The following is a 26318-nucleotide window of genomic DNA, read 5'->3' on the forward strand; positions in this document are numbered from 1 at the left end:
CCTTTTTGCCTTTATTATGATAGGACAGTGAAGAGGTAGACAGGAAACAAGTGGGAGAGAGAGATGGGGTGGGATTGGGATTCGAACCTGGGTCCCCGTGGGCACTCGGACCCGCAAATGGTATAGACGCTGTAGCCTGCTGCGCCACAGCGCCCCCAGGTCTGGTTTTAATGTGTCTGTAACCACAGAACAGTTTTCCACTTTAACTCAGTCAGTCTGGTTTTGATGCAGTGCCACGGCACCTGAGGTCCAGAGGACTACAGCCATCCAATACGATTTTTCAGTCCTGAAAAGATTTTTCTGGATTTTCTCTGAATATTTGTATGATATTATGCACGGTAGATGATGAAATTCCCAATTTCATGTTATACGAGGCATATTACTGTACTATTGCTTCATGATTTACCCACACAGGTTTGCACAGATTAGTGAACACCTCTACATCTTAACTTTCGGAGAGATTCTTCCTCTGGGATGCTCTTTTTATATTGATCATTATCTTTATCATTAAACAACTTCTCCAGCCTTTTGTTGCCCCTAGCCGTCCCAGCTTTGTCTCTATGTTTGTATGTTAATATGTCCTTTTTGCAGCAAAATATTTTTTTAGATAATCACATTGTTTTTATTTTTTTCATTTTACAGGGATATCAACAAAAAGTGTGTGGTCTGTGTATTTAGTATGCAGCCAAACAGCATAGAAAATGAATGTGTGGACACAAGTTTGTATGTCCAATTGTCCTCAGTATATCTGATACAGTATATTCTACTGTATAATTCCTCAATATCATTGTTCCTGTGTTGTGCGCCCACTTCAAGCATTGTATCCATGAATGCACCATCTGTGTGGTATTACACACCACTGGGAGCTTTGGTAGGTTCCACCTGTTTCAGTCAAGAAGAAAATGAATATCATATGAAGTACTTTAACTCTGGAACACTGAAGAGCAGTGGTTGAAGACAGCAGGAGACCATTGAGAAGGAAGCTACTGTATTACTAACCTTATGGAGAGTTTTCACAAATTCAGTGCATTTATCTGTCGGCACTTTGAGCTTTTCACAGGCGTCATGTATCACACTTTTTAAATGAGCCTGTCATGACAAGAGGAAACATTAGACAAATGATGATGTAGAAGGACGAAAGATATCTTAGCAAAGCTCTGATGGACAGATGGCAGTTTTTAAAAACATTACCTCAGGTTCTGAGCCATTTGTCGGCAACTGTTTGACAACGTGAGTCAATAGCGCTTTGCAGAGGCATATTCCATCACATGGCATCTTCCATCATACAAACAAGAGAGTAAGTGTAGCATGAGCAAAACAGTCAACTGTACTTTTGGATTCCAGAGATATATTATCCTGCTGAGTTTAAAATAGTAACCACATTCTTTCAAAGGCATTCTGTGTAATACAATTTCAAATATTTAACTGAAGGTCAGCAAAGTTTTTTTTTTCTTAATTTGAGACCAAGCAGAAAAGTTGTGAAGGCTCCCATCATTGGAGTCTCTGGCAGTCTATAAATAGCTATAGTGATTTGGAATCCCTGATTCTTTTCGTCAATTCTCATGTCTGTGCCTCTAGCACTTCCTCGTGAGTTGGAGGTGTGTATAAACATGTTTTTTTTTTTGTTTTTTTTTTTTAACTGTATGCGCAATTGTCAAAACGAGGTACCTTTGGATTCTTTGGATTAAGTGCAGTGCACCCAGAGACATGTTCACCCAATTTGTTACAGGTGATCGTATCGTACAAGAGCTTCATCAAATCAAAATGCCAAACTAAGCTCACTCAACACAGCGCTATACAATTGACAAAATAGTATTTGTAATGAGTCATACCTCGTCATCGGTCAAACTGTCCAAGTCGGCATATTTATCTTGATCAGTCGCATTATTTGAAAGCAGGAAATGTATGTCCCCGGACTTATGAAGACAGAGAAGAGAAGGGTGAAGAAAAAAAACTGTTAATTCAGAGAAAGTTTGTTTATTAGAACAGAAAATGTTCATTTGCATTTACACCAGTGGGTTGAAATTGGAGGTTTGCTACAGGTGATCTTATCACACCAGAGATTAAAACACCATGTCTTATCAATTAACCCCACAGCTCGATACAGCACCATACAATTAAGAAAATAGGAGTTGAAAGAGGTCAGACCCCATCTGAAGCATTTTCATCATCCATTAAGCCAAAAATGTCCATGTTCTTCGCAGTATTTGAAAGAAGGAAATGTGTGTCCCCAGGTTCAAAACAGAAAATGTTCATACACTTTTACATAGCAAAGGACTCTGTGTTTACTGTAGATCAATGCATTCATGATCAATTGATTGTTTGGAATGCAAATGCTTCAAATGCTAGTAAAGGTTTATATTAAAAAGAAAATATCTTTAAGCAGTGCATCTTACCGGTGGATCCTTAGTCTGAGCTAGGGCCAAACACACCATGAAAAACACGAGAGGACCAACATTTTTGATCATATTTGATGATAATTCAACGATGCTCGTCTTAACTGATACTATGTAGACATGTGTAAGCTACTCAATGGCAATGAGCAAATTTGTTCAGTCGGAACAGTTTTACAGGGGTAGGCTACAGCTGTAGAAGGAGGAGAGAACCTTGAACTGTTTTTTCTCTTTTTTTTGCATGGTTAACCCCAGGCTGTCTGAAGTCTGCCAAGCACTAGGTAGTTTGATATGAACTTTTTATATATATCCTGCTTAGAAACTTAAGAACAATAACAAATGAAATGTTTTTGTAAAAAGCTGCGTCTCTTGACTGATTTCCCAAAAAGAACGGCAAATTTTGATGTGTCGGTAACCACAGGACAGTTTTCCACCTTAACTCGGTCCACAGGTCTGGTTTTAATGTGTCTGTAACCACAGAACAGTTTTCCACTTTAACTCAGTCAGTCTGGTTTTGATGCAGTGCCACGGCACCTGAGGTCCAGAGGACTACAGCCATCCAATACGGTTTTTCAGTCCTGAAAAGATTTTTCTGGATTTTCTCTGAATATTTGTATATTATGCACGGTAGATGATGAAATTCCCAATTTCATACGAGGCATATTACTGTACTATTGCTTCATGATTTACCCACACAGGTTTGCACAGATTAGTGAACACCTCTACATCTTTACTTTCAGAGAGATTCTTCCTCTGGGATGCTCTTTTTATATTGATCATTATCTTTATCATTAAACAACTTCTCCAGCCTTTTGTTGCCCCTAGCTGTCCCAGCTTTGTCTCTATGTTTGCATGTTAATATGTCCTTTTTGCAGCGAAATATTTTTTTAGATAATCACATTGTTTTTTATTTTTTTCATTTTACAGGGATATCAACAAAAAGTGTGTGGTCTGTGTATTTAGTATGCAGCCAAACAGCATAGAAAATGAATGTGTGGACACAAGGTTGTATGTCCAATTGTCCTCAGTATATCTGATACAGTATATCCTACTGTATAATTCCTCAATATCATTGTTCCTGTGTTGTGCGCCCACTTCAAGCACTGTATCCATGAATGCACCATCTGTGGTATTACACACCACTGGGAGCTTTGGTAGGTTCCACCTGTTTCAGTCAAGAAGAAAATGAATATCATATGAAGTACTTTAACTCTGGAACACTGGAGAGCAGTGGTTGAAGACAGCAGGAGACCATTGAGAAGGAAGCTACTGTATTACTAACCTTATGGAGAGTTTTCACAAATTCAGTGCATTTATCTGTCGGCACTTTGATCTTTTCACAGGCGTCATGTATCACACTTTTTAAATGAGCCTGTCATGACAAGAGGAAACATTAGACAAATGATGAGAAGGACGAAAGATATCTTAGCAAAGCTCTGATGGACAGATGACAAATGACAGTTTTTAAAACATTACCTCAGGTTCTGAGCCATTTGTCGGCAACTGTTTGACAATGTGAGTCAATAGCGCTTTGCAGAGGCATATTCCATCACATGGCATCTTCCATCATACAAACAAGAGAGTAAGTGTAGCATGAGCAAAACAGTCAACTGTACTTTTGGATTCCAGAGCTACATACTTATCCTGCTGAGTTTGAGATAGTAACCACATTCTTTCAGAGGCATTCTGTGTAATACAAATTTCAAATATTTAACTGAAGGTCAGCAAAGTTTTTTTTTCTTAATTTGAGACCAAGCAGAAAAGTTGTGAAGGCTCCCATCTTTGGAGTCTCTGGCAGTCTATAAATAGCTATAGTGATTTGGAATCCCTGATTCTTTTCGTCAATTCTCACGTCTGTGCCTCTAGCACTTCTTTGTGAGTCTGAGGTGTGTATAAACATGTTTTTTTGTTGTTTTTTTTAACTGTATGCGCAATTGTCAAAACGAGGTACCATTGGATTCTTTGGATTAAGTGCAGCGCACCCAGAGACATGTTCACCCAATTTGTTACAGGTGATCGTATCGTACAAGAGCTTCATCAAATCAAAATGCCAAACTAAGCTCACTCAACACAGCGCTATACAATTGACAAAATAGTATTTGTAATGAGTCATACCTCGTCATCGGTCAAACTGTCCAAGTCGGCATATTTATCTTGATCAGTCGCATTATTTGAAAGCAGGAAATGTATGTCCCCGGACTTATGAAGACAGAGAAGAGAAGGGTGAAGAAAAAAAACTGTTAATTCAGAGAAAGTTTGTTTATTAGAACAGAAAATGTTCATTTGCATTTACACCAGTGGGTTGAAATTGGAGGTTTGCTACAGGTGATCTTATCACACCAGAGATTAAAACACCATGTCTTATCAATTAACCCCACAGCTCGATACAGCACCATACAATTAAGAATATAGGAGTTGAAAGAGGTCAGACCCCATCTGAAGCATTTTCATCATCCATTAAGCCAAAAATGTCCATGTTCTTCGCAGTATTTGAAAGAAGGAAATGTGTGTCCCCAGGTTCAAAACTGAAAATGTTCATACACTTTTACATAGCAAAGGACTCTGTGTGTACTGTAGATCAATGCATTCATGGTCAATTGATTGTTTGGAATGCAAATGCTTCAAATGCTAGTAAAGGTTTATATTAAAAAGAAAATATCTTTAAGCAGTGCATCTTACCGGTGGATCCGTAGTCTGAGCTAGGGCCAAACACACCATGAAAAACACGAGAAGACCAACATTTTTGATCATATTTGATGATAATTCAACAATGCTCGTCTTAACTGATACTATGTAGACACGTGTAAGCTACTCAATGGCAATGAGCAAATGTGTTCAGTCGGAACAGTTTTACAGGGGTAGGCTACAGCTGTAGAAGGAGGAGAGAACCTTGAACTGTTTTTTTTTTTTTTTTTTTTTTTGCATGGTTAACCCCAGGCTGTCTGAAGTCTGCCAAGCACTAGGTAGTTTGATATGAACTTTTTATATAGGCTACAGTATATCCTGCTTAGAAACTTAAGAACAATAACAAATGAAATGTTTTTGTACTGGGTACACAAGCAACAGCCTGTGATGCATTCTTATGATATTCTGTCACATCAGAGCAGTTAAAGTAAACACACATCCACTGTATACAGTACACAAACTACTGACTGATTGAGTCAAAAAGTAACTCATTAGATGCTTTGATTGTGACATGTACAGTAGGATAATGGGACATGGCCAACTCAGTGGTAATCATACAGGAAATCTTGTCAGGCGGTTCATTTGTAGTAGGCCTACATTGTTTTACCAGTTTATCTGTAATTTCGGTCACATCCCAACATGCATGCCTTTGAATGTACTGCTGAATTGAATGAATGATACAGGAACACAGACTGAAGTTATCTAACTGCAAATCATCCGAGGAGGATGGCAAAGAAAACATTTTTAGAATATTTTTCAAAGATTTTAGGTAGTTTTCTCTTCACTAACCTGACCCATTATGGACAGTCAACAATTCAACAAGCCTTCAACGTTATGTGCCAACAGATTGCTTTTATTGTTTAAGAAGGACTGTATTGTAGATTACTGTATAGAGGCTGTGCATTAAGAAACAATTCACACAATAATAATTTCACTCAGATCCAACTAATCAGTTTTCATAACATCCGTTCCTCTTGAGGCACAGCTTGAGTTATACAGTAGATATGTAATATGGATTTGCCTCTTAGGGACTCTTAAGGATGCTTATATATGATTAGAAGCCTACAGGTCAGCATACGGATTAATCTCTCTAGGGTCTTGCATGTTGTGTGTGTGCCCCTTACTGGGTGCACAAGGTGTCTGGGCAAGCCTTTGCAAACTCAAATGCTATTAACAGCATGGGGTTTTGACCGCCGAGAGAGTGGCCTCCTCAGCTGGACATGGTTCAGCTTTAATTACAAGCAAGGAATTTCATATCGCCATCCCCTGCATCGTTGCCATGGTGACCCTCACTCTCAACCAATCCCAGGAGATTCTTAAATTCAAAAACCGGTTCGGCAGTAGCAAAAGCAGCGGCCAATTAGACGGCCTCTGCTGTCAGTGCCAGGTGTGAGAGAGAGAGCGAACTAATTCAGGCCAGCGTTCTGCATGCGCAGCTTTCTCTCTCTCGGATCAGGCCTTTAATCAAACCCTTTTTTAATTATGCAAAGCTGCGTCTCTTGACTCCTGTGTGCCGTGTGCTCCGGGTGGTGTGCACCGGAGGTGTGCACGTGAGCGCGGCAAGGCGTCATTAGAAAGCCCCGGCCAAGTGTCCTGAGGGTCAGCCTCCCATCCCCCTGCCCACAGATCACAGCCCTGCTAGTTATTATAACACAAAGCCACCCTCTGATACCCCCTTGATGAAGAGAGAGAGCTTTGACTGGAGGGCTGGTTTATTGAGCAGTGAAAATGATGCGATGGATATGGTGCTGTATGTGCCTTTGGATCTGAATGATAAAGGGGTAAATAATCAATGGTTATTGTCCTGGACTTCGACATTTCTAGTATTTCAAGGCCCTCTGATTTCACAAAGGAATACAGTACATACTGTATATTGTGATGACATCTAGACCCTAAAGTGTAATGCTATACATATCTTTAATAATCATTTCTACTGCTCCAAATTGATTGCATAGCAAATATGCATTCTAGATAAGAACAGAAGCATACTATATAGCAGAATACTATACTGCATTCTTAAATGAAAATCAGTGACATTAAGTTCTTTGTAAAATGTTTACAGACTTTCCCTGTGATATTGACATTATGATCCAATGCATGGTGACACAGTGTTTATCAGTGTATTGTAGCACACCGCAATTGTCTTCTGCTTTCCCTCACCCTAATCACAAGTCTAACATAACCCCAACCCTTACTGTGTAGACGGTATAGTACATTAAGGCAAATGAGCAAACTCTGTTACTCTAGCCTGATAAACCAGCCTAAATGGAGTTGGCGCTGGTTTTCCAGGCTACAGTTACTCATCATTATTAAATGACTGTTGTACAGTATGCATGATAATGCTTTTTCCCCCACAATGTGAGAGGAGAGAGGAGTCTTCCAACCAGCCTTTGCTCTCAGAGAAGCCTCTCACATGCCCTGAGTTATGCTCTATTATGCTATCTCTACAAAGGACTCAGTTTCAAAGCATTTTGCGCCTCACAACTGTAGACTTGCTTTCTGGAGGAATCTCCTAGAGAGAATGCGGTATGTTGTCATAGAAACGATTGTAGTTGATGAGAGTTGTCCACCCTCAGCGTCTTGTTTTCTTTGATGTTACCTGATAATGAGTTCATAGTTGCACAAACAGCCTGCCCTCCCACATCCCTCTGGGAGACTGAGAGGCACACAGGTGCTGTCTTGATTGTTGAGAAGGTGTGCCGAGGCCAAATAAAGTACTGTGTGTGTACACAGAGGTTCCTTGGGTTGGCTGATGACCTGTGCTTGTCCTGTTCTTACTTGTCCTTGTTCATTTTGGAATGTCCATAGGAACTAAGGAGATCTCATCCACTGATGATATCAATCCAACATGAGGCAGGCAGGCAGCATATACTGTAGTAAGACTCTGTTTTCAGAAAAGAAGACATTTTAAGGAGGACAGTTTGGTATAGTGCACTGCTTTTTTTGGTTTACCAAATACTGCTCACTGATTGCTCTGCTCATCCTGACCTGACACACCGGCCTCACGGTGTCTTTGTGTGTAGTCTGCATGTGTGAGTATCGCACACACACTCTGTCTCTGTTTACACCACTCATCAACAGCAGCATCATGCTTTGATCTTCACCCTTCTCAGTCGGCCAGCCTTCTCAGCTTACAAGGGTCTTACAAGACTCCTGTAGTGTATACCATACAGAACCTCTTCATTCATTCTGCAGTCATCAGGCTTGATCATGTGGCATGTGGCTACCTTTCCTTTTTTGACACCACTAGGGTGCAATAGAGGAATTGCTGTGTGATGCTGCTTGGTTTAAGGCTCTCCGTTGTATTGCCCATGCAGGGCATGATGCCATGTGTTGTACTGTATGTTCCATACCAGCCATATGAGAAACACTGGGCTCAAAAAGTAGGCACCGCCCTTCCCATTCGGATTTTCAGTGTGGTGCAGCATCTACTGGCTACAAAAAGTATTGCTTTTCAATTGCTCTAGTTGACTAAAATAACACTCCAGAGCCATTTTTCTTTACAATCTATGATAGAAAATGAGGGTCTTTTTTTTTTTTTTCTTTAAATATTAGATTTTTTTTTTAACAGGATAGTGACCTGCCTCCTAGCAATGTGCTGAGAGCAGAATTGAATAACTGAAAATAATCAGGTGGTACATCAGATATTCTGCACTGGAACTTTATTACATGCAGTTACATAGATCATCATTGCACAACTATCTGCAAACTGACTCTAGGAAATAGAAAGCTGTTAAACAGTGCATGTCCAGAAAGAAGCACAGCAAGATAAACAGCCACACTTCACCACCAACAGAGTCCACTCCGAACAAGAAAGCCACTATAAAAATGAGACGAAATGGTCACGTTAGATGAGATGTCAGGTCATGGAGGGCTGATGTCTAGGTGTCTATCTCATGTGTCACACTGACCAGTCCAAACAAAACACCACACTCCTGTCTCACAGCACAGACAGCTGCGTATATGTCGGCCCTGTCCTCCATCAGGCTGATTCAAAAGCAATACCTGAGTAACACCGAGTGTCAAAACTCTGACAAGTGCATGCAAGTGACAGCAATAAAGTAAAACTAAAACAGAATTGTGAATTCACTGAAATCATATTGAAGTTTAGCATTCCTAATACACACTTGAACATCAACAAATATTTTTTAAATACAAAACAGGAAGAGAAAATGATGTCATGGGGATCAGAACACATCTGTGATATTTGTAGATGTGTGCATGTTCCCATCCTTGATTTAGATTTTTTTTTTTCAGCTTAGAAAAATAGACAGTGACATCATCCAGCAATTGAAAGCACTGAGAAACCGTGGAAACACAACACAAACAAACTTTTAAAACTGCACAGATATTTTGCTTCGGTTGAAACATGCCATACATTGCAACAGCCCACTGAGTCTTTCATGTTTTAATGTCAGAAAAGACAGGCACTTATGGTCTGAGCACAGCCAGCATATCATAGGGCAAACTCTAGAATAGAAATCAAAATGGCCTCTGGTTAATTAGGATAAGTCATTTTGTCATCTGAGAATCTCTAAATATATGACTGCTTAAGTCAAATACGTAGTATGATCCTTAATTTTACCATATTGAAGCATTTGATTAAGTTATTAGCTGCCACATTCCATTCATATTGTGATCTGCATTTAGAGGGGGTCAAAGTGATGTAATTGCAACTACAGACTACATTTGCACTGAAGTTTCACAGAGGTAAAGCATAACACATTCAATTAAGGTTTGCTACATTTAAGTTGAATATAGATACGCTTCACAGGTTTACAAATTACATGTCAGAGCAAAACATCTGCTTGCCACTGCTTACAGTAAACAAGTTATTCTCACAGTAGTATGAGTACACATAGAATACACTTGTACAGGCAAGTAATAACGGAAAATAGGGACGCGACTACAGTAAACTCGTACAAACTGAAAACATTCTCTTCCAGGTTTGTCAGTCTTACAGTACCTCCAGAAGACATGGCTAATTACTGTATGATGCCGTTAAGAGTCCGTCTTTGCTCAGTAATGAGATGAGACTGGCTGATTGGTGTGCTGAACCCATATATGATAATCACAATGCACAACTTACTGACTGACTGACATTCCACTGCATTGCACTGTTCCACTATACATCAAAGTATATTAGCGACTCAAACGACAACGACCTTCAGGGCTTCCAGGATGTGACATCATTTTAGCATTCCTCGAAAAACCAAAAAAAAACCTTGGCATAGCGGAGCACACGCTCCCCTTCCCATGCAAAGAGAAGCAGCTCCCAGTGGTTGGCATAGCACAGCTCGACAGAGGCATCCAGAGCGCTTCACTTTTTCCACCCGCCGGCGGCTACACTACACACTTTTGGGGTTGTAGCACAGCATGTTGAGCTGCAGGTTCTCGTCCCAGTGCCTGAGGATGATGAAGAGCTGGTTGGCGGCCGCCTTGACGGCGGCGAGGTCGCGGCCCTCGGGGACGCTCTGGCCGCTGAGCCACATGCTGGCCTTGGCGGCCAGCAGCTCCCACTCGATGAAGTAGCTGGCCGAGCTGTGCTCCAGCCAGGCCAGGGCCACCGCCGTGGCCCACACCATGCTCTCGGGCAGCAGGCCCTGCGCGTCGGGGGTCGTCCCCCCCCGCTCCGCCGCCTCGGAGGAGCCGTGGCCGCTGTCCATCAGCGAGGAGCCGGGCGAGTGAGGAGGCTCCTGCGAGGTGGAGGAGGTGGAGGAGGTGGTGGAGGAGGTGGACGGGTGGGCGGCGAGGAAGGGGGAGCCGGCGTCGATGCGGGGGCTGTGCGGGCTTCTGGGGCTGCGAGGGCTGCGAGGGCTCCGAGCTGAAGGGCTGTGGCTGCTGAGGCTCAGCTCGGCGTCTGGCTTCATCTCGGGGTCCAGGGAGAGGTGGACGCCGCCGCCGCCGCTGCTGCTGATCCCGCTGCTGCTGCCACTGCCGCCACCGCTGCCGCCGGCGTCGTCCTGGCTCTCGTCCCGCCGGCTGCCGCTGGAGTGGGAGAGGTGCGGCAGGCTGTGGCGGTGGCTGCTGAAGGGGGACGTCCACTTCAGCTTGTTCATGGGCACGCCGATGGTCTCACACAGAGCACTGTCCAGCGCAAAGGCCCCGCAGGCTAACTGTAAGGATACCTGCCATGAACACAAAGAGCAGGAAGTAAACACACACACATGGGTGGAAATGGACTGTGAGCCAACTAACCCATATATATATGTGTGTGTGTGTGTGTATATTTTTTATCTATTAGGCTGTTTTATGCTCATTAAGCTCAATGCAAATCAAACAGGCTAAAAGGCCTACTGAAAAAAGCACCATGCCAATCTCAAGCTATGGTGAAGGGTAAGCGATGATGTGGGGCTAATTTACTTTATCAGGATGCATAATATCCTGGATCCATGAAATACAGTGCCTATAGAAAGTTATCATACCCTTTTGAAATAGTTACTTTTTTTGTCTTACAGCCTGAAATCAAAACCCATTTAGAAAAAAAATCTTTTCCAGTTTTATTTACAAATGTAGCTGTACAACATCAAAATAATGAAGAAAAAGTCAACAGTTCTGAAAATTAATAAAAAATTAAAAACTAGAATAACAGGGTTGGAAAAGTCATCATACCCCTGACTTAATACTTTGTCAAGCTTCCTTTTGCTTTCATTACAGCCATCAATCTGTTTGGATATGTCTCTATTATAACTTTGCACACCTAGACAGGGGAATATTTACAATTTTCCGTGCAGAATTGTTAAAATTTAGTCAAATTCTGTGGGGAATGGCGATGGACTGCTCTCTTCAAGTCAATCCACATATTTTCTATAGGATTTAAGTCAGGGCTCTGACTTTGCCACTCAAGGATATTCACCATCCTATCCTTAAGCCACTGCTTTGTTCTTTTGGCAGTATGTTTAGGATTTTTGTCGTGTTGGAAGGCGAAATGACCTCCCCATCCTCAGCTGTTTAGGAGAGGGACGCAGGTTTTCCTCAAGAATTTTGGTGTACTTGGCAGCATCCGTTTTCCCTTCTATCCTGACCAATTGCCCAGTCCCCGCTGAAGAGAAACATCCCCAAAGCATAATGTTGCCCCCACCATGCTTCACAGTAGGTATGGTGTGTTTTGGGTGTGTTTTGGTGTGTATACTGTGTTTGGTTAGCGCCTGGAGCTCAGTCCAAAAATTTCAATCTTAGTCTCCAAAAAGTTCGATCTTAGTCTCATCTGACCATATAAGCTTTTTCCACATGGTACCAGAATATTCCAGATGTGTTTTTGCACTGAACTCCAAGCGCAATGTTTGGCGAAAACCAACACAGTACACCACCCAAAACACACCATACCTAGTGTGAAGCATGGTGGGGGCAACATTATGTTGTGGGGATGTTTCTTTTCAGCGGGAACTGGGCAATTGGTCAGGATAGAAGGGAAAATGGATGCTGCCAAGTACACCCACATTCTTAAGGAAAACCTGTGTCCCTCTCCTAGACAGCTGAGGATGGGGAGGTCATTCGCCTTCCAACACGACAATAATCCTAAACATACTGCCAAAAGAACGAAGCAGTGGCTTAAGGATAGGATGGTGTATATCCTTGAGTGGCAAAGTCAGAGCCCTGACTTAAATCCTATAGAAAATATGTGGATTGACTTGAAGAGAGCAGTCCATCACCATTCCCTATAGAATTTGACTACATTTTAGCATTTCTGTACGGAAAATTGGGCAAATATTCCCCTATCTAGGTGTGCAAAGCTATAATAGAGACATATCCAAACAGATTGATGGCTGTAATGAAAGCAAAAGGAAGCTTTACAAAGTATTAAGTCAGGGGTATGATGACTTTTCCAACCCTGTTATTCTAGTTTTTAATTTTTTATTAATTTTCAGAACTGTTTACTTTTTTTTCATTATTTTGATGTTGTACAGCTAAATTTGTTAATAAAACTGGAAAAGATTTTTTTTTAAATGGGTTTTGATTTCAGGCTGTAAGACAAAAAAAGTAACTATTTCAAAAGGGTATGATGACTTTCTATAGGCACTGTAGATGGCCTTTAAAAATAAAACTCTTCCTGCCCCTATGTTAACCCTAAATTCCCATAGGGTTACATACAGTAGGGGGTCAAATACTTCCTTCCACCTAGCATTTAAGAAGAATATTTATTTATTTACGATGCATTATTCAATCACAAAGAAAATTGGTGTCCTTAGCGGTTTGGTTTTTACTCATTTTTTGAATTAAGGCATTAAAATCAATTGTCATATGATGATTTTATATTCCTCTTTTTAGGCAACTTTAGCATGGTACCAAATACACATTCTCCTCACTGTATATAATACACACACACACACACACACACACACACACACACACACATATTTGTTCAACACACTATTTCTCGTATCCACTGCTATTATATTGATTGGTGACTGATTGGTGCTATTGATTCTAGCAGACTTACCTCAATTTAGTTCAATAGAGTAAACAATCATGATGAAGAAGTTCAGAAGGTAATTATCAGACTCTACAGTCAAGTAATCAATTGCTAGCTCAGTCTAAGAGTAATGATTCCAGGACATTTACAAAGGAAGAGATATTCAATAGTTTTGTATTTTACAAAATGCTATGGCTTTGGGTGAATATGGTACATATGGACAAAGCACAGACATAATTGTCATGATCTAAAGTTAGAATTGGACAATAACAATCAAGGAAACGTCCCAATTTCACTCCCACTGTCACTCTAATGAAACATAGCAGGTCAATTAATCAGTTGAGAGAGTTAAGGAGATATGCTGTAAAGTGGTTCAGCATTGGGTTTTCTTCCTCACAACTGCTTGTTCATGTGATTTCTTTTTAGATATAGTTATTTCCATCACAAAGTCATACATATGTAGCCGCATATGTAACCACAACCAGCATACTCCAATTTCATACTCCAATCAGAGTACAATTCCTACTAGTAACAGAATTCCTCTCCTTCACAGGATCCTAAAGCACACTCATACATACTTTTGTCTCTAAGGGGGTTTCTCGATCTCATAAAAAAAGTTGGCACACCCTGCACATCAGTGGCGGACCATGCGTTAAGTGGTTAGGCCTTCAATAATGACTATTAGGGAGGCATTCCATTTCAGCGCTAAAAGGTGCAATTTCCCAGAATTTCAGTGTTACACACACACACACAGCTTTTCCAGCTCTTGTTCCGGTCTTCGAACATTGATTTTTGAGCTTGTATTGCATGAGACGCAGATTCTTATTGGTGGTAATGGTGTTGGTGTTGTATTTAGCCAATCTTTCCAGGTTATATCAGAGTTATTTATATTTTTCATATTTATTTTATTTGTTCCAAACCTCATATATTATTTGGTGTGAATAATTATCTGCCTGTGCTTCTGTAATGTTCATGTTCTTTCTTGACATAGACGTCAGGGCTAAGAATAGACAAGCGAATGGCCTTAGATGCAGAAATACACCAGCAGGGGCGGTTTGTACTGCATGTGGTAAGACCTATCAAAGGAAACAAGAGTCAAAAGGGCCTCTTTGCAGAAATAATCACCTACGCAGATAATTAGTCTCAATAGAAAATAAATTACAAAAGTATCTTGAATGTGATCTTCAGATCTTAGACAGTGACGTGTTTGAAAGTGGAGTGTTTAAAAGTTTGACTCTCACTTTTAGTTTTGCAACATCAAACATCAAGCAAATGTGGAATCGTAAGTGTGCAGTGGCAACTGTGATGTCTTTCTCTAACATAGTCTCTGGTCTGTGTGACGTTTGTTTGGTAGTGACCCACCAGGGGGATGTAGTCTTTGCTGTCGTTGTCACCGTCACCCGCTGACTCGCTGGTCTTGCTCTGGCTCCGGCTCATGAAGCCGCGCGCTGCCTTGGTCAGCAGCCTGGTCCGCGTGAGGCTCAGCCTAGGGGGGAGACGCAGATTTCACACACACACACACACACACACACACACACGCACACACACACAGAGAGTTCCAAAAACACCACAGTCTGTGTGAACGGAGCCAAGGCTATGATTACACCAGGTCTAGTGGCTCAGTCAGACCAGGCGCGGCGGCTCTTCTGAGTCACGAAAGTAAGAAGAAAAGCCCCTGTACTTGTAAGCGTTACCAACAGCCCTCGATTCAAATCCAATACAGCGCAGACCCAGGCAGTTGTGCAGTGAATAGCCACTGGTGACACCGTGTGACCCTCAGGTTGATGGCAGCCACACGCAGCCAGCGGTGGAGAAAAGTGAACCCCACCGAGGCTTTCAGGGACGGCCAGACAAAGACGTGAAAGGGAATCCAAGGAGCCATTACACACACGCTGCATGAATGGTGCCAGACACACAAAAGGGAGGCAGGTGTGTTTTGCAGAGGCAGGAGACAGAGGAATTCCACATACAGTACTTTTCCTTGAGAGGCTGACGTTACAAACACCACCTCAGTCTAGGTCTTTTGACACCGTTCTCTGCTCTCTAGCAAGTAATGTATATAAACAAGAATAAACAAGAGCCTACACATGAGATTGTTGTGCTTTAAGGAATTGCCTACAATGTATCAATACTATTGTGTGTGTGTGTGTGCATGTATGTCTGTGTCTGCAGTATGTGCAAGTCTGAATCTGTGAGGACTTTGATGAGGACTTGCCTGTGAGGACTTTGCTGACCTTCTTTATTATGTATTTATGTATATTTGTGTGTGTGTGTGTGTGTGTGTGTGTGTGTGTGTGTGCGAGTGTGACAAAGAGAGAGAGAGAGAGAGAGAGAGAGAGAGTATATTTGTATTCATGTGTGTGTGTCAGAGAGAGAGAGAGAGAGAGAGAGAAAGTATATTGATATTCGTGTGTGTGTGTGTGTGTGTGTGTGTGTGTGTGTGTGTGTGACCTGATTGTTCATGTCTCCCTCACCCACCTGGCGGAGAAGAGGCTCTCCACGGATCTCTGCGAGTGCTCCGAGGTCACGGACGGACTCCTCTGAGAGGCTGAAAGAGAGGAGAGAGAGCCAGCAGGTTACAGTACACTTCCATTCATGCCCAGCCTATTCAGCCCACAAACACTCACCCAGCACACACACACACACACACACACAGGACAGACCGGGGACAATGCACACGGGCCACATGTCTTATGTCTGCACATGTGAATGCCATGTGTCAAGTCAAGTCAAGTCAAGTCAGTAGAGCTGTTTATTTTTCAAACATTCAACATCAATTAGTGATTCACTGGGTCACAACAGTGGCACGTGAAGGAGATTGGGTGATGGATGAAGAATATACTGCACGTCACCGTCTGTGAATCTGTATGTTTCCCATCCCGATGTTGATGATGGAGTTCCACATGGGGAGGGGCCGTCATCAGGGACTAGAAAAACACACACAGGAATACAGATGATGGGGTTACACTAGAGACAAACAGTCTGACAAGGCAATAACTTTAAACACATACGGTAGGACCATGGTTTTATTGGTGCACAATGCAAGCAAACCAACCAACAATGAACAACATCAGGATCATTTAAGGGACCCGCTAAGAAGCACTGAGCATCTTATGCATCTTATTACCTAATTTCTTATCATGTATGGCTGGCTTTGCTCATTGATCTCTGCTATGCCAGTTGCCGATTGCCAATCAATCAAATTAAAGCACCATATGATGCATTGTCACAATATACATGGAAGTGTACTGGCACTGTCTGCCTCTGCACAGACTGCTGTTTTATTTCCGAGCTCATTTTGATGATGTACTGTACCTCTGCCACTGTTAAATTAATCTGAAGTGTTGCTGCCTCAACATTTTTATAACTGCCATTTAATATCTCTCTCTCAACCCAGACATAAAACACAGAAGAGCAAGTAGCTGCGCACTCAAGAGATTTCTGCTAACTCCGTGACACTGTTGACATTTAGCTATGAAACATTACAGCTTGTGAATGACTTCACGGTGGGATTAAGGAATGCCTCAGCTCACAGACTCTGACAAAGCCGTTCAGGAGATGAGCGTGAAAAGTATATCGCCGATTTGTCACCTTGTTTTTCGTAATGTGCAATTTCCGTGAATGCTGCATTTGGGAAGATTTTCTTCCCCAAGATGAAACAAAGGACAGGGCCAAATTGGACACTGAAAAAAAATGCAGTCTGGTTCTTTTGTACTGTTGTTGTGCCAACAACAGTACAAACAGTCTCCTTCATCCGGGAAATTCACTAATATAATGTACTATCAGTGTCCTCCCAAAAAGAACACAAAGATGAAATTGCTTGATAGTGCTGCCCGCTTAATGACTGTTCTGAGTAAGCCTTCTATTCAAGGTTGCCAGGAACTGCGTAACTGTCATTGGTGTTTTTGTGATTCTGCACTTAAAAGTGTACTCAGAGAGGAAGTGTGACTCAGAGAGGAAGAGTGACAGAGGAACTGGCCTCCAATTTAGTGGCTATCCCCAAAGCATCATGTCTAACCAACAACACCACAGACCAAAAAGTTGCTTCATACACTGAACTGGATTAATAAGAAAAGCACTCAGAGAGCGCAGACCTCCACCAAGCGAAAACATAACCGCCTTCTGGATCAAGATGGTGATACGGATCACTCCCAAAATGTAAACGTTTCTTCTTCATTTCAGACCTTCCCTGAAAATGTCATCGAAATCCATCCATAACTTTTTGAGTTATCTTGCGAACAGACAAACAAACAAACAGAAAGACAGACAGACAAACAAACAAGCAAACAAACCCAGATGAAAACATAACCTCCTTGGCGGATGTACTGTAATAAAAAACTCTTTACCTGGAGCCTGTAAGCCATCCTCCGCTTCTGACATGCAGCCTGATTGAGAGCGTCCCAGGCCAATGGAGTAGCCCTGCTTCTTCCTGCTTCCTGAGCGGGAGCTCGACTGGGATCCTTTCTTTGAGTCCTCGCCTGTAAAGTAAACACCTTTTTCAGCAAAGACTTACTGTATGTCTATAAGTGTGAACTTGTCCTGCTTTTTCTGATATATTTTTGTTTTGACGCATCTGTTTAAAAGAGACTCATCTAGAGCACAACAGTGCATCCCTGCCTTTTGAGTCCTCGCCTGAAAACATCCAGTGGATATACAAACATGATCTGTGTTCTGTGTGTGCGTAAACAATGAGGCTCACACACACACACACTGCTGAAGAAAGCTTAAGCAAGGCATAACCATATTAGCGGGAGAACAAGAGCACTTTTTTAATCTCTGCGTGGTGTCTTTGATGTGTGTGTAATATTCTGCAAAGGACTGTGATCTTGGCAGGCTGTGTAGCGCAAAACACAATTGTATGACTCACCCACATTCAGGTACTCAATGGAGGTCGGTAAATATTCATTAGTATCCAGGTCTATGGGCACAAACGCTGTGAATTTGCTCAGGATATTGCAGGCTTTGCTCGTGTGGATTGCATACAGCTGGTATCTGCGGCCAGACCCTGTGAGATCAGATCAACACCGTCAGCACCACTTACGGTCACGCTACTTCAAGATCAGCCCATGTTTCTGCATCTCAACAAGGGAAACAATGAGACAAGTGAATGTGAATGTAGCATGTGTCAATTCCGATTTCGATTCCTTGTTTCGATTCCGGTTCCTAACGATTCTCGATTCCGATTCTTGTAAGACGCAGGGTCAAAAAAGTTTAGGATATTTTAAATGAGCTAGCTAACCAATGGTCTTTCTGAATGACAGATTCTCGATTCTCAATACCCAACCCTGGTGCTGAGCCCATTCTACAGTAAATGTCCTTACCGTGTTCAATCTCACACTCCCTCTCCGCCATCTGCTCAAAGTCCTGAATGATGGAGTGGGCCGCCAGGTGATGGAACGTCTCGTTCCACAGGTCCTCGTGCACTTTCTCTTCCCGCTCGCGACCTTGCAGGTACTCCTCCATGTCAAAGGGCACCTCCCACTTGACCTCTTTGCCGCACAGCAGCCCGGACACCACCGCCTTGCAGTCCCCCTGGCCTGGACCGGCCGCGCTGCCGCCGCCGCCGCCGGCCACGTGGGGGTCCTGGGGAGTCTCCGCCTCACACAGCTGATGTGCGTACCCGTCTAAAATGAGCGGCGAGAAAAACAAACACAGCTAACAGGACACGGCTACGCTGATGAGCGTAATGCTACACAGATGGCCGTTAGCCGCAGAATGCATTTCAATTGGTCTGGCACCATTATCTGATGTGGCAGAGAATCTAAATTAGATTTTCCATTAGGCTGCCGGCCGGGGGGGACCTGCTGTGGATGCAGTCAAGGCTCCGCGACTTCACAGAAAACAAAAGCCTGTTGGATAACATCTGCTTTCTCATCCTACTGTTTGTTCCCACACTCCGACACAGGGAAGTGGCCTATACTAGTAGTTTGAGAAATAAGTGGCCAGGCAAAGCTAGTGGACCCACAGTCCAAGCCTATAATATGGCATATTTATTACAGGGCATGACATGATCAGTGCTAGATATCTGCTTGTCATCTGCTCTCCTGCGCCTGACTGACCTCCCTCTCCAGTGCTTCCCACAGAGGGGCTCTCCGAGGAGGACCTGGATCCGTTCTCCAGGCCGGAGACCTGGGCTGGGGTTGGCGTTGTGGCCGGGGCTGGGGCTGGGGCTGGGGCTGGTGCTGGGGTTGGGCTGCGGCCCACTGGCTGGGGTCTGCCACAGGGCTGAGTGAGGTCCTGCTCTGCCAGTGTCCGCCCCGCCGCCTCCTCCTGCTGCTGTTGCTGCTGCTGCTCCTGCTGCAGTAATGAGGAGCGATCACATCCAGCAGTGTGGCCCCTGGAGGCGGTGGCACACAGGCTAGCCAGCTGTGGCTGCGGAGGAACACGTCGCGCAATTTAGACAAGATACTGGAGGTACGTTCACTCACACACACACACACACACACACACACACACACACACACACATACTTGCACATGCACACACACACACACACACACACACACACACACACACACACACACACACATACACACACAAACACACAACGCCCCCCACCCACCCACACACACAGATTCATAGTCTCATGATGGCCACAACAAATGCCTTTTTCATTTTATACTGTCAGTAAATGTACATCTTACTGGAGACCTTCATACATCCTTCATACATCCAGAGATAAACGGAACTCTCCAGCTCAGCTTCCTTAATCCTGAAGGCTGATTTATTTGACATTTCCCTCTGATTTACCCCCATCTCTGTGTCTCTGGGGTAAAGCCATTGAGATTAATGGTAGTTTGATTGCAGCTATTGGATTTTTCTCTTTGTGGGAGATTCACTTCAGGCTCCCTTACATGCTGGTGACAAGGCTCATTACGTGAGACGTGAAAGAAATCCATAAATATGGACTTGGATTGTTCTCGCCGGCTACCTCAGAAAATGATGCTAATAAGGACTGAGACGGAGAGATGTGCATGAGCTTGCCTTTTAGTTAGCCAAAGGCACACTGGGTATTTATCATATATATTGGCCCTCTCCTCAGCCAAAATGCAGGAAATGATTGTACCAGTCATTAAGGGTTGCACATCAAAAGACTGATCGCCTATTTCTGTCACCCCATTGTCTGCATGTTTGCTGCCATGGCAATGCCCATGCTTGTGCCGTTTTTTGACAGTTCCTAATGTATTTTTTTCTGACTGACTAGCCAGGGACCATTTGAATCGTGACAAACGTGTCCTTGCATTTAGAGATCTCATCACGGCACGGCACTCATCAGGGTACATGCAACCTGATCCTTTGTGAGGGAGGTCTCTCTTCCTGACGGCTCATTTTGGATTAGCTATTTGAGGTTCTAGCTGCCACAGCGGGAAAGGGAGGGATCAAGATTGGTTTCATAATTCTGTTAGACAGACACAACATGACACACCATGAAATTAGATTGCCATCTAAATTGAAATAGGTGTTTGGGGGTTGTGTTTGCCATAATACAGTAATATTACTATTTTAGGAACTTGGTGAAGCACACCAAGACCTTAATTTCCAGTCTGCACCTTTCTTTTTTACCCTAATTACAGTAGATACACGTACATGATGATGATGACATTATGAAGTTAAAGGTGAACGTGCTGTTTTCTTAGTCTGGCTATCACCATACTAAGCTCAGTTTTTTAGGATTGAACATTAGTATGGGGAGGCTATGCTTTGTTTCTACTGCACAAGAGGCGTGATCAATGGGCATCGTTCAAATAACTCTCTGTAGGCTTGGATAGTCCTTCAACCAATCAGACCAACGATCCGGTGCGTCTTTTGGATAAGCTAGTTTCTGATTTGAGCCAAAGGTTCTGGCAGAGAACAGAAGAGATATATGTGCAGGTTTCCAGCCTGAGCTGCCGGGCGAAATCCAAATTCGCTGGAAGTCCCGGTAGGGTTCACCCAGCCTACTGTTTTCTGGTTCTATCAGATCAATCCTGCACATGTATCTAGTCAAACTGTTACTTTAGCAATAGATATTTCTTGGGTTTTGCATGTATTTTACTTCAATCATTAGTTTTGCTGACAGTTATGAGAAGTTCACTCAGGGTTAACAGACCTGATAGTCTAATTTCCACTGAGCTCCATGGTCAGGGTTTGTCGGATTAATCAGTTCCTGGATTTTGGCTCTCCTCAAAGGGTTCTTCCCCACCACAGAGCTCGGGTCACTGGGGGTGTACACCCGCTTCGCTGGGTTGTAATCGGTTATCTGGTTTGTGCTGTAGGCCCGCCGTCTTGGTGACGTTTGTGGGTCCATTCCTGTTCGGACACAAAACCCAGTCAATCCAGATGTACAGAACATCCATGACATGAGAGATAGAAAATAATTCAATGCATTCATCATAATATAGAGTCTGTAGCTCTCATTAGCTCTCAGTATCACATGTCAGTGGGATGTCATAGCTGTTCAAACCCGTTGACTCCCAGCAATGGCATTACTGTGTAAAAAAAATGCATCCTTCAAAGAATGCATCCTTCAAAGTGTGCACACTGCACAGCGTTACCCATGGAGTCGTGCTCAGCAGCGAGTGGACTGCTCTCAGACATGGTGTCCTGGTAACCATCAAACAGAACTCCGGTATGCATGTCCCTCTGCGTGGCTGGACATTCCGAGGCGCTCTTGGCTGGGTCCTCATCCTGGGAGTGGTAGAACACCGAGCTGGCGGACTCGTTGGAGCGCATCATGCTGTAGCGTCTGCGCTTGTCCTGATGGAGAGAGGAGGAGGTCACCAAGGTCCTCAAGAAGTCCCTCTTTATCAAGTTAAACAGGGAAAGTCTAACTAATCAGACCTGTAAAAACTTTTTGGGCCCCATGAGACAGTTGTGGTTAAATAAAAATTCTAATTTCACCAGACACCTAACAGTTTCTTAACAATTAAATGTTTCTTTCACACCAAGTGGCCCAAGAACACGAAGTTGGTTATTAAATGTGCATACTGCCAAAAGTATGTCAGGATATTGGGATTTCTCCCTCACTGCACTCACAGACTTGGGGTTGGGATGGTAGCGGGTCGTGTCACAGACGGCACAGTAGCCAATGAGACGGTCTCCTGGGAAGAGGTAGGTGTTGCCCACTGGGGAGAGAAGCACCTCCTTGGTATCCGGAAACAACCACTCAATGGAGATGTCACTGAGCACTGGGGTCATGGACTTCTTTAGGATCTTGATCATCTGATGGAAAGAATTAATTGGAGGCAACAATTAGTCATAGTCGATTAAGGCTATGCATATGTACATGTATGTTTATGGTTATATGTATGTGTTTGTAATGTGTTTGTATGTGCATGTGCATGTGCATGTGCATGTGTATGTGTATGTGTATGTGTATGTGTATGTGTATGTGTATGTGTATGTGTATATGTATGTTTATGTATGTGTATGTTTGATTATGTACAATCACAAGGACATCCATACATCCTCCTTTCCTTATTATTTAATATCCTCTTGCAAAAAAAGATGCAAGCATTATTTATTCATCATTCCCTTCTGAATGTAAATGTTTAATAAAAAGAATGAATGCTAATTGCATATCACACTGACAGGCTACAATTTACAACCCTCCTGGTAATTGCCTTACTGCGACATTCAGAATAAGTGAATGTGGAAGCGAACGATAAACATGCTGCTGCAAAATGAGAACCTTGGGCTGCAGTCTCTCTCCCTCGGCGAAAAACTCTGCTATCCCCTTGGACACCGTGGCCAAACCTTGCACCAGTCTTCTGCAGGCACTTTGCCCAATTCCAAAGGTGTAGCACCTGTCAAGGCGAGATAACCATTAATGTCTCAGAATTAGCAAACGATAAGCCATCCTTGTTGAGGTAATTGCATGTTTTGCCTGCTGGATTTCACTATCGGTGTAAATGTAATTTGTAGTATGGATTTTTCACAGTTCAATATCCTTCAATATTGCAGTTAATTGAGGCTCCTCTGTGTGGTTCATATTGCATTACTGTCTCAGCTAGATCCTCTGCGGCTCTTTTTTTGTCTCAGAGGGATTATCCAGTACGGGGGGAGCTAGCAGACACGATCACAGTGTTAGTGTGATCACTTTTCATACAATCAAGAGGAAACAAAGGCTGACATCCTGGGTTCAGAAAGTCAAAGTATTTGATCCAACCATTTAGTAAACCAGCTCATCCTAATTAGCAGCCAGGTAGATCAGATAATTAGTGATATCAGCTGTGCTAAGTGTACAGGTAGAGAGGAGATATGTTATAATATATTTACTGTCTGGGCCCAGGATGTCTGCCTCTGAGAGGAAGATTGATATTTCAGACTCAGTTCTCATAAAAAACTGTTGCCTTGAGGCTTTGACTTTGATTGGGTTGCCATGCCACTCTTGGAGTGAGCCTTTCTCTCATGTACACTAGTGTTTGTTTAGAAAATACCGGAAAAATAACCTCAGTCAGATCTGTGTGAGAGCTCTTCCTCCTTCTCTGCGCTGATGACAGAATGTTTACATGACATAGAGAAAATTGTACCATCCTCTACAGGCTGATTCACATCTGTTTTTGACCTACAATCGTACAAAATAATGCCTGTCAGCTCAATATCGCTACTGAGCCATAGACTATATACAGTGGGTATAGTAAGTATTCACACCCATGCTAAAGTTGACTAAAAAGAGGAATATAAAATCATCTTTTGAGAATTGATTGTAATGCCTTAATTCAAAAAATGAGTAAAAATCAAACCGCTAAGGACACTAATTTTCTTTGTGATTGAAGAATGTATCGTAAATAGATAAATGTTCTTCCTTAAATACAGGTTGCATAAGTAATTGGCCCCTATGTTAAATTCCCATAGGAGCAGGAGGATTTTTTTATATGTTTTTATTTTTAAAGGCTAGCTATTTCATGGATCCAGGATATTATGCATCCTGATAAAGTTCCCTTGGCCTTTGAAATTAAAATAGCCCCACATCATCACATACCCTTCACCATAGCTAGAGATTGGCATGGTGCTTTTTTCCAGTTAGACTATTAGCCTGTTTGATTTGCATTGAGCTCAATGAGCATCATTTCATTTTCATTTTCGCTCGTTTTATGCTTGCATATTTCTCTGCAGAGCTTCCCCTACAGCTTTAGCGTGTATATTTGACAAAACTCCTCAATCGGTCAGTCTGCCGTGCCTTTTCATGAGACTTTACATGACACTTCCTGGAGTAGAGCATGGGTGCGTGCCCGGTGTCTCCTGAAGTTGCAAGTGTGGTTTTACCGCTACAGACCACTAGAGCGGCCAAAAAAAACACCGTTCGACCGGTAATGACACATTTAATCATATATAACAGTATGGAACGAATTGATTAACTGAAAAACATTGCATAGTATACCTTTAATGGCCTGCGTTGCGAACAGTGGTGGGTGTACAGTACCTGGTGAAGCGGGCATGGCGGCGCACCAGGTCGATGACCTTGCCCGTGTTGCTGAGCGCCCCGTCAGTGAGGAGGAAGATCAGCCGTGGGTGGCCCCGGTGCATGGGCTGCCGCAGGACCCAGCTGAGAGGCGCTAAGAGGTTGGTGCCGCCCATGTCAGCCCGGATGTTGCTGATGTGCTCACAGGCCATGGTCAGGTTGTCCTGTGCCAAAATGAAATACAGTTGGCGTTCCTATTCAGTCTGCGCACGGCTGAAGAGGGAGCACATTGCATTCTGAAGGCATTTCGTCCGTTTTGTCCATAGCAGAACTATGGTTAGTCTCTTTTTGTCCAATCATGCAATATCATGAAAGGATTCCTTGAAAAACTAATTTTCCCTTATTTACAATATAACTAAACTAAAAGATATAGAATGTCTGCCTTCTTTGAAATTACATTTATTATCAAAATTACAGCAATTTTAAACAATTTTCGAGATGTCAATGTCCCTTTTGGCCACAATAATCCCAACAAACCGTAACCATATCTTGCTGGGACTGGTATGAAGAGAAATCAGTCCATATGACAGCCCTGTTGTCATGTTCTAGCCTCCTACCTCATCATAGGGCTGACTGGTGGTGAAGAGTGTTTTGAACGAGGAGCCAAAGCCGATGATATTGAACAAGCAGGCTGGGAAGAGGCTCTTCAGAATCACCACCATGACATCCTGTGGGGACATTTGAAAAGCTTTTATGTTGCCGAGCACACTCAGAGTCGTTGGCAAAAAAAAAAGTGGGCGCAATATTAGCCAGAGTAGGATGATGGAGCGAAAGGACAGCTGCAGGAAACAGAGGTGAAAAGTGGTCAGTCTGGAAAGGTCAGAGGAACTATAAAAATAAAAAGCTCACACTGAAATCCATGTTTGAGTGCTGATGTTCATCAGTGACCTTTTACTTATGAGTGTGAGTTTGGAGGGATATTCTCATTGGGCTTGTGCAGAATTGATTGTACTAACACAAGGTGCTTCCACCAGGCTAATAACACATCAAACATCCTCCTGCAAGGGCCAAAGGGGAATGTAGAAACCCATTCATAATGTTAATGGAGCAAAGAATGGTCCAATTATAATAGTATTATTAGATCTGACACCAAAACAAGGATTTCAATCGGTAACCACAGTTGCAAAGAGGGATGGAGAGATAACAGATTATTGAAATTGGAGATCAACCACAGAATGGGTAATTTTGATGTTGCATTCAAATTTGTCCTATATATTTGCCCTAGGATATAACACGGCATTTCTTTTTAAAAAAAAATTACATTTACATTCCCCTTTGATTCAGAGACATGAATGCCGCTCAGCGTTGATGTGTGACATTCTCTCCAGGGATCAAGCCATTTCGCTGGGATGCGAGCGAGCCGGGGGAGTGATATTATCATTAG

General features: G+C 42.9%; 1 protein-coding gene and 1 long non-coding RNA gene across 5 annotated transcripts in view; both read right to left on the reverse strand.

The window, feature by feature from the left end:
• Nucleotides 1-598: 598 nt before the first annotated feature.
• Nucleotides 599-5232, reverse strand: LOC134087585 (uncharacterized). Of its 4 annotated transcripts, none has more exons than XR_009939838.1 (10): nt 5073-5232; nt 4509-4592; nt 3870-3953; nt 3676-3765; nt 2397-3558; nt 2149-2196; nt 1833-1916; nt 1192-1275; nt 1000-1089; nt 599-882 (listed from the first exon to the last, which is right to left on the reverse strand). It is a non-coding gene; the product is annotated as an uncharacterized LOC134087585 (long non-coding RNA). The 4 variants fall into 4 exon arrangements; XR_009939840.1 differs by lacking the exon at nt 2149-2196 and adding an exon at nt 4825-4872; XR_009939839.1 differs by lacking the exon at nt 2149-2196 and adding an exon at nt 4825-4918.
• Nucleotides 5233-8731: 3499 nt separating this feature from the next.
• The window catches only part of vwa5b1 (von Willebrand factor A domain containing 5B1), a 24649-nt gene continuing 7062 nt past the window's right edge, over nt 8732-26318 (reverse strand). Inside the window, exons 8-21 of the mRNA XM_062542010.1 lie at nt 25492-25602; nt 24896-25098; nt 23162-23276; nt 22507-22692; nt 22026-22227; nt 21581-21780; nt 19551-19863; nt 18813-19115; nt 18359-18496; nt 17838-17969; nt 16344-16418; nt 15970-16039; nt 14854-14977; nt 8732-11206 (exon numbers count right to left, since the gene is read on the reverse strand). Coding sequence (XP_062397994.1) covers nt 10427-11206; nt 14854-14977; nt 15970-16039; nt 16344-16418; nt 17838-17969; nt 18359-18496; nt 18813-19115; nt 19551-19863; nt 21581-21780; nt 22026-22227; nt 22507-22692; nt 23162-23276; nt 24896-25098; nt 25492-25602 — 2952 coding nt within the window. The 3' untranslated portion in view covers nt 8732-10426. The remainder of the gene's footprint in view (nt 11207-14853; nt 14978-15969; nt 16040-16343; nt 16419-17837; nt 17970-18358; nt 18497-18812; nt 19116-19550; nt 19864-21580; nt 21781-22025; nt 22228-22506; nt 22693-23161; nt 23277-24895; nt 25099-25491; nt 25603-26318) is intronic.

This window comes from Sardina pilchardus, chromosome 7, assembly GCF_963854185.1.
Source record: "Sardina pilchardus chromosome 7, fSarPil1.1, whole genome shotgun sequence".
Taxonomy (NCBI): Eukaryota; Metazoa; Chordata; class Actinopteri; order Clupeiformes; family Clupeidae; genus Sardina; species Sardina pilchardus.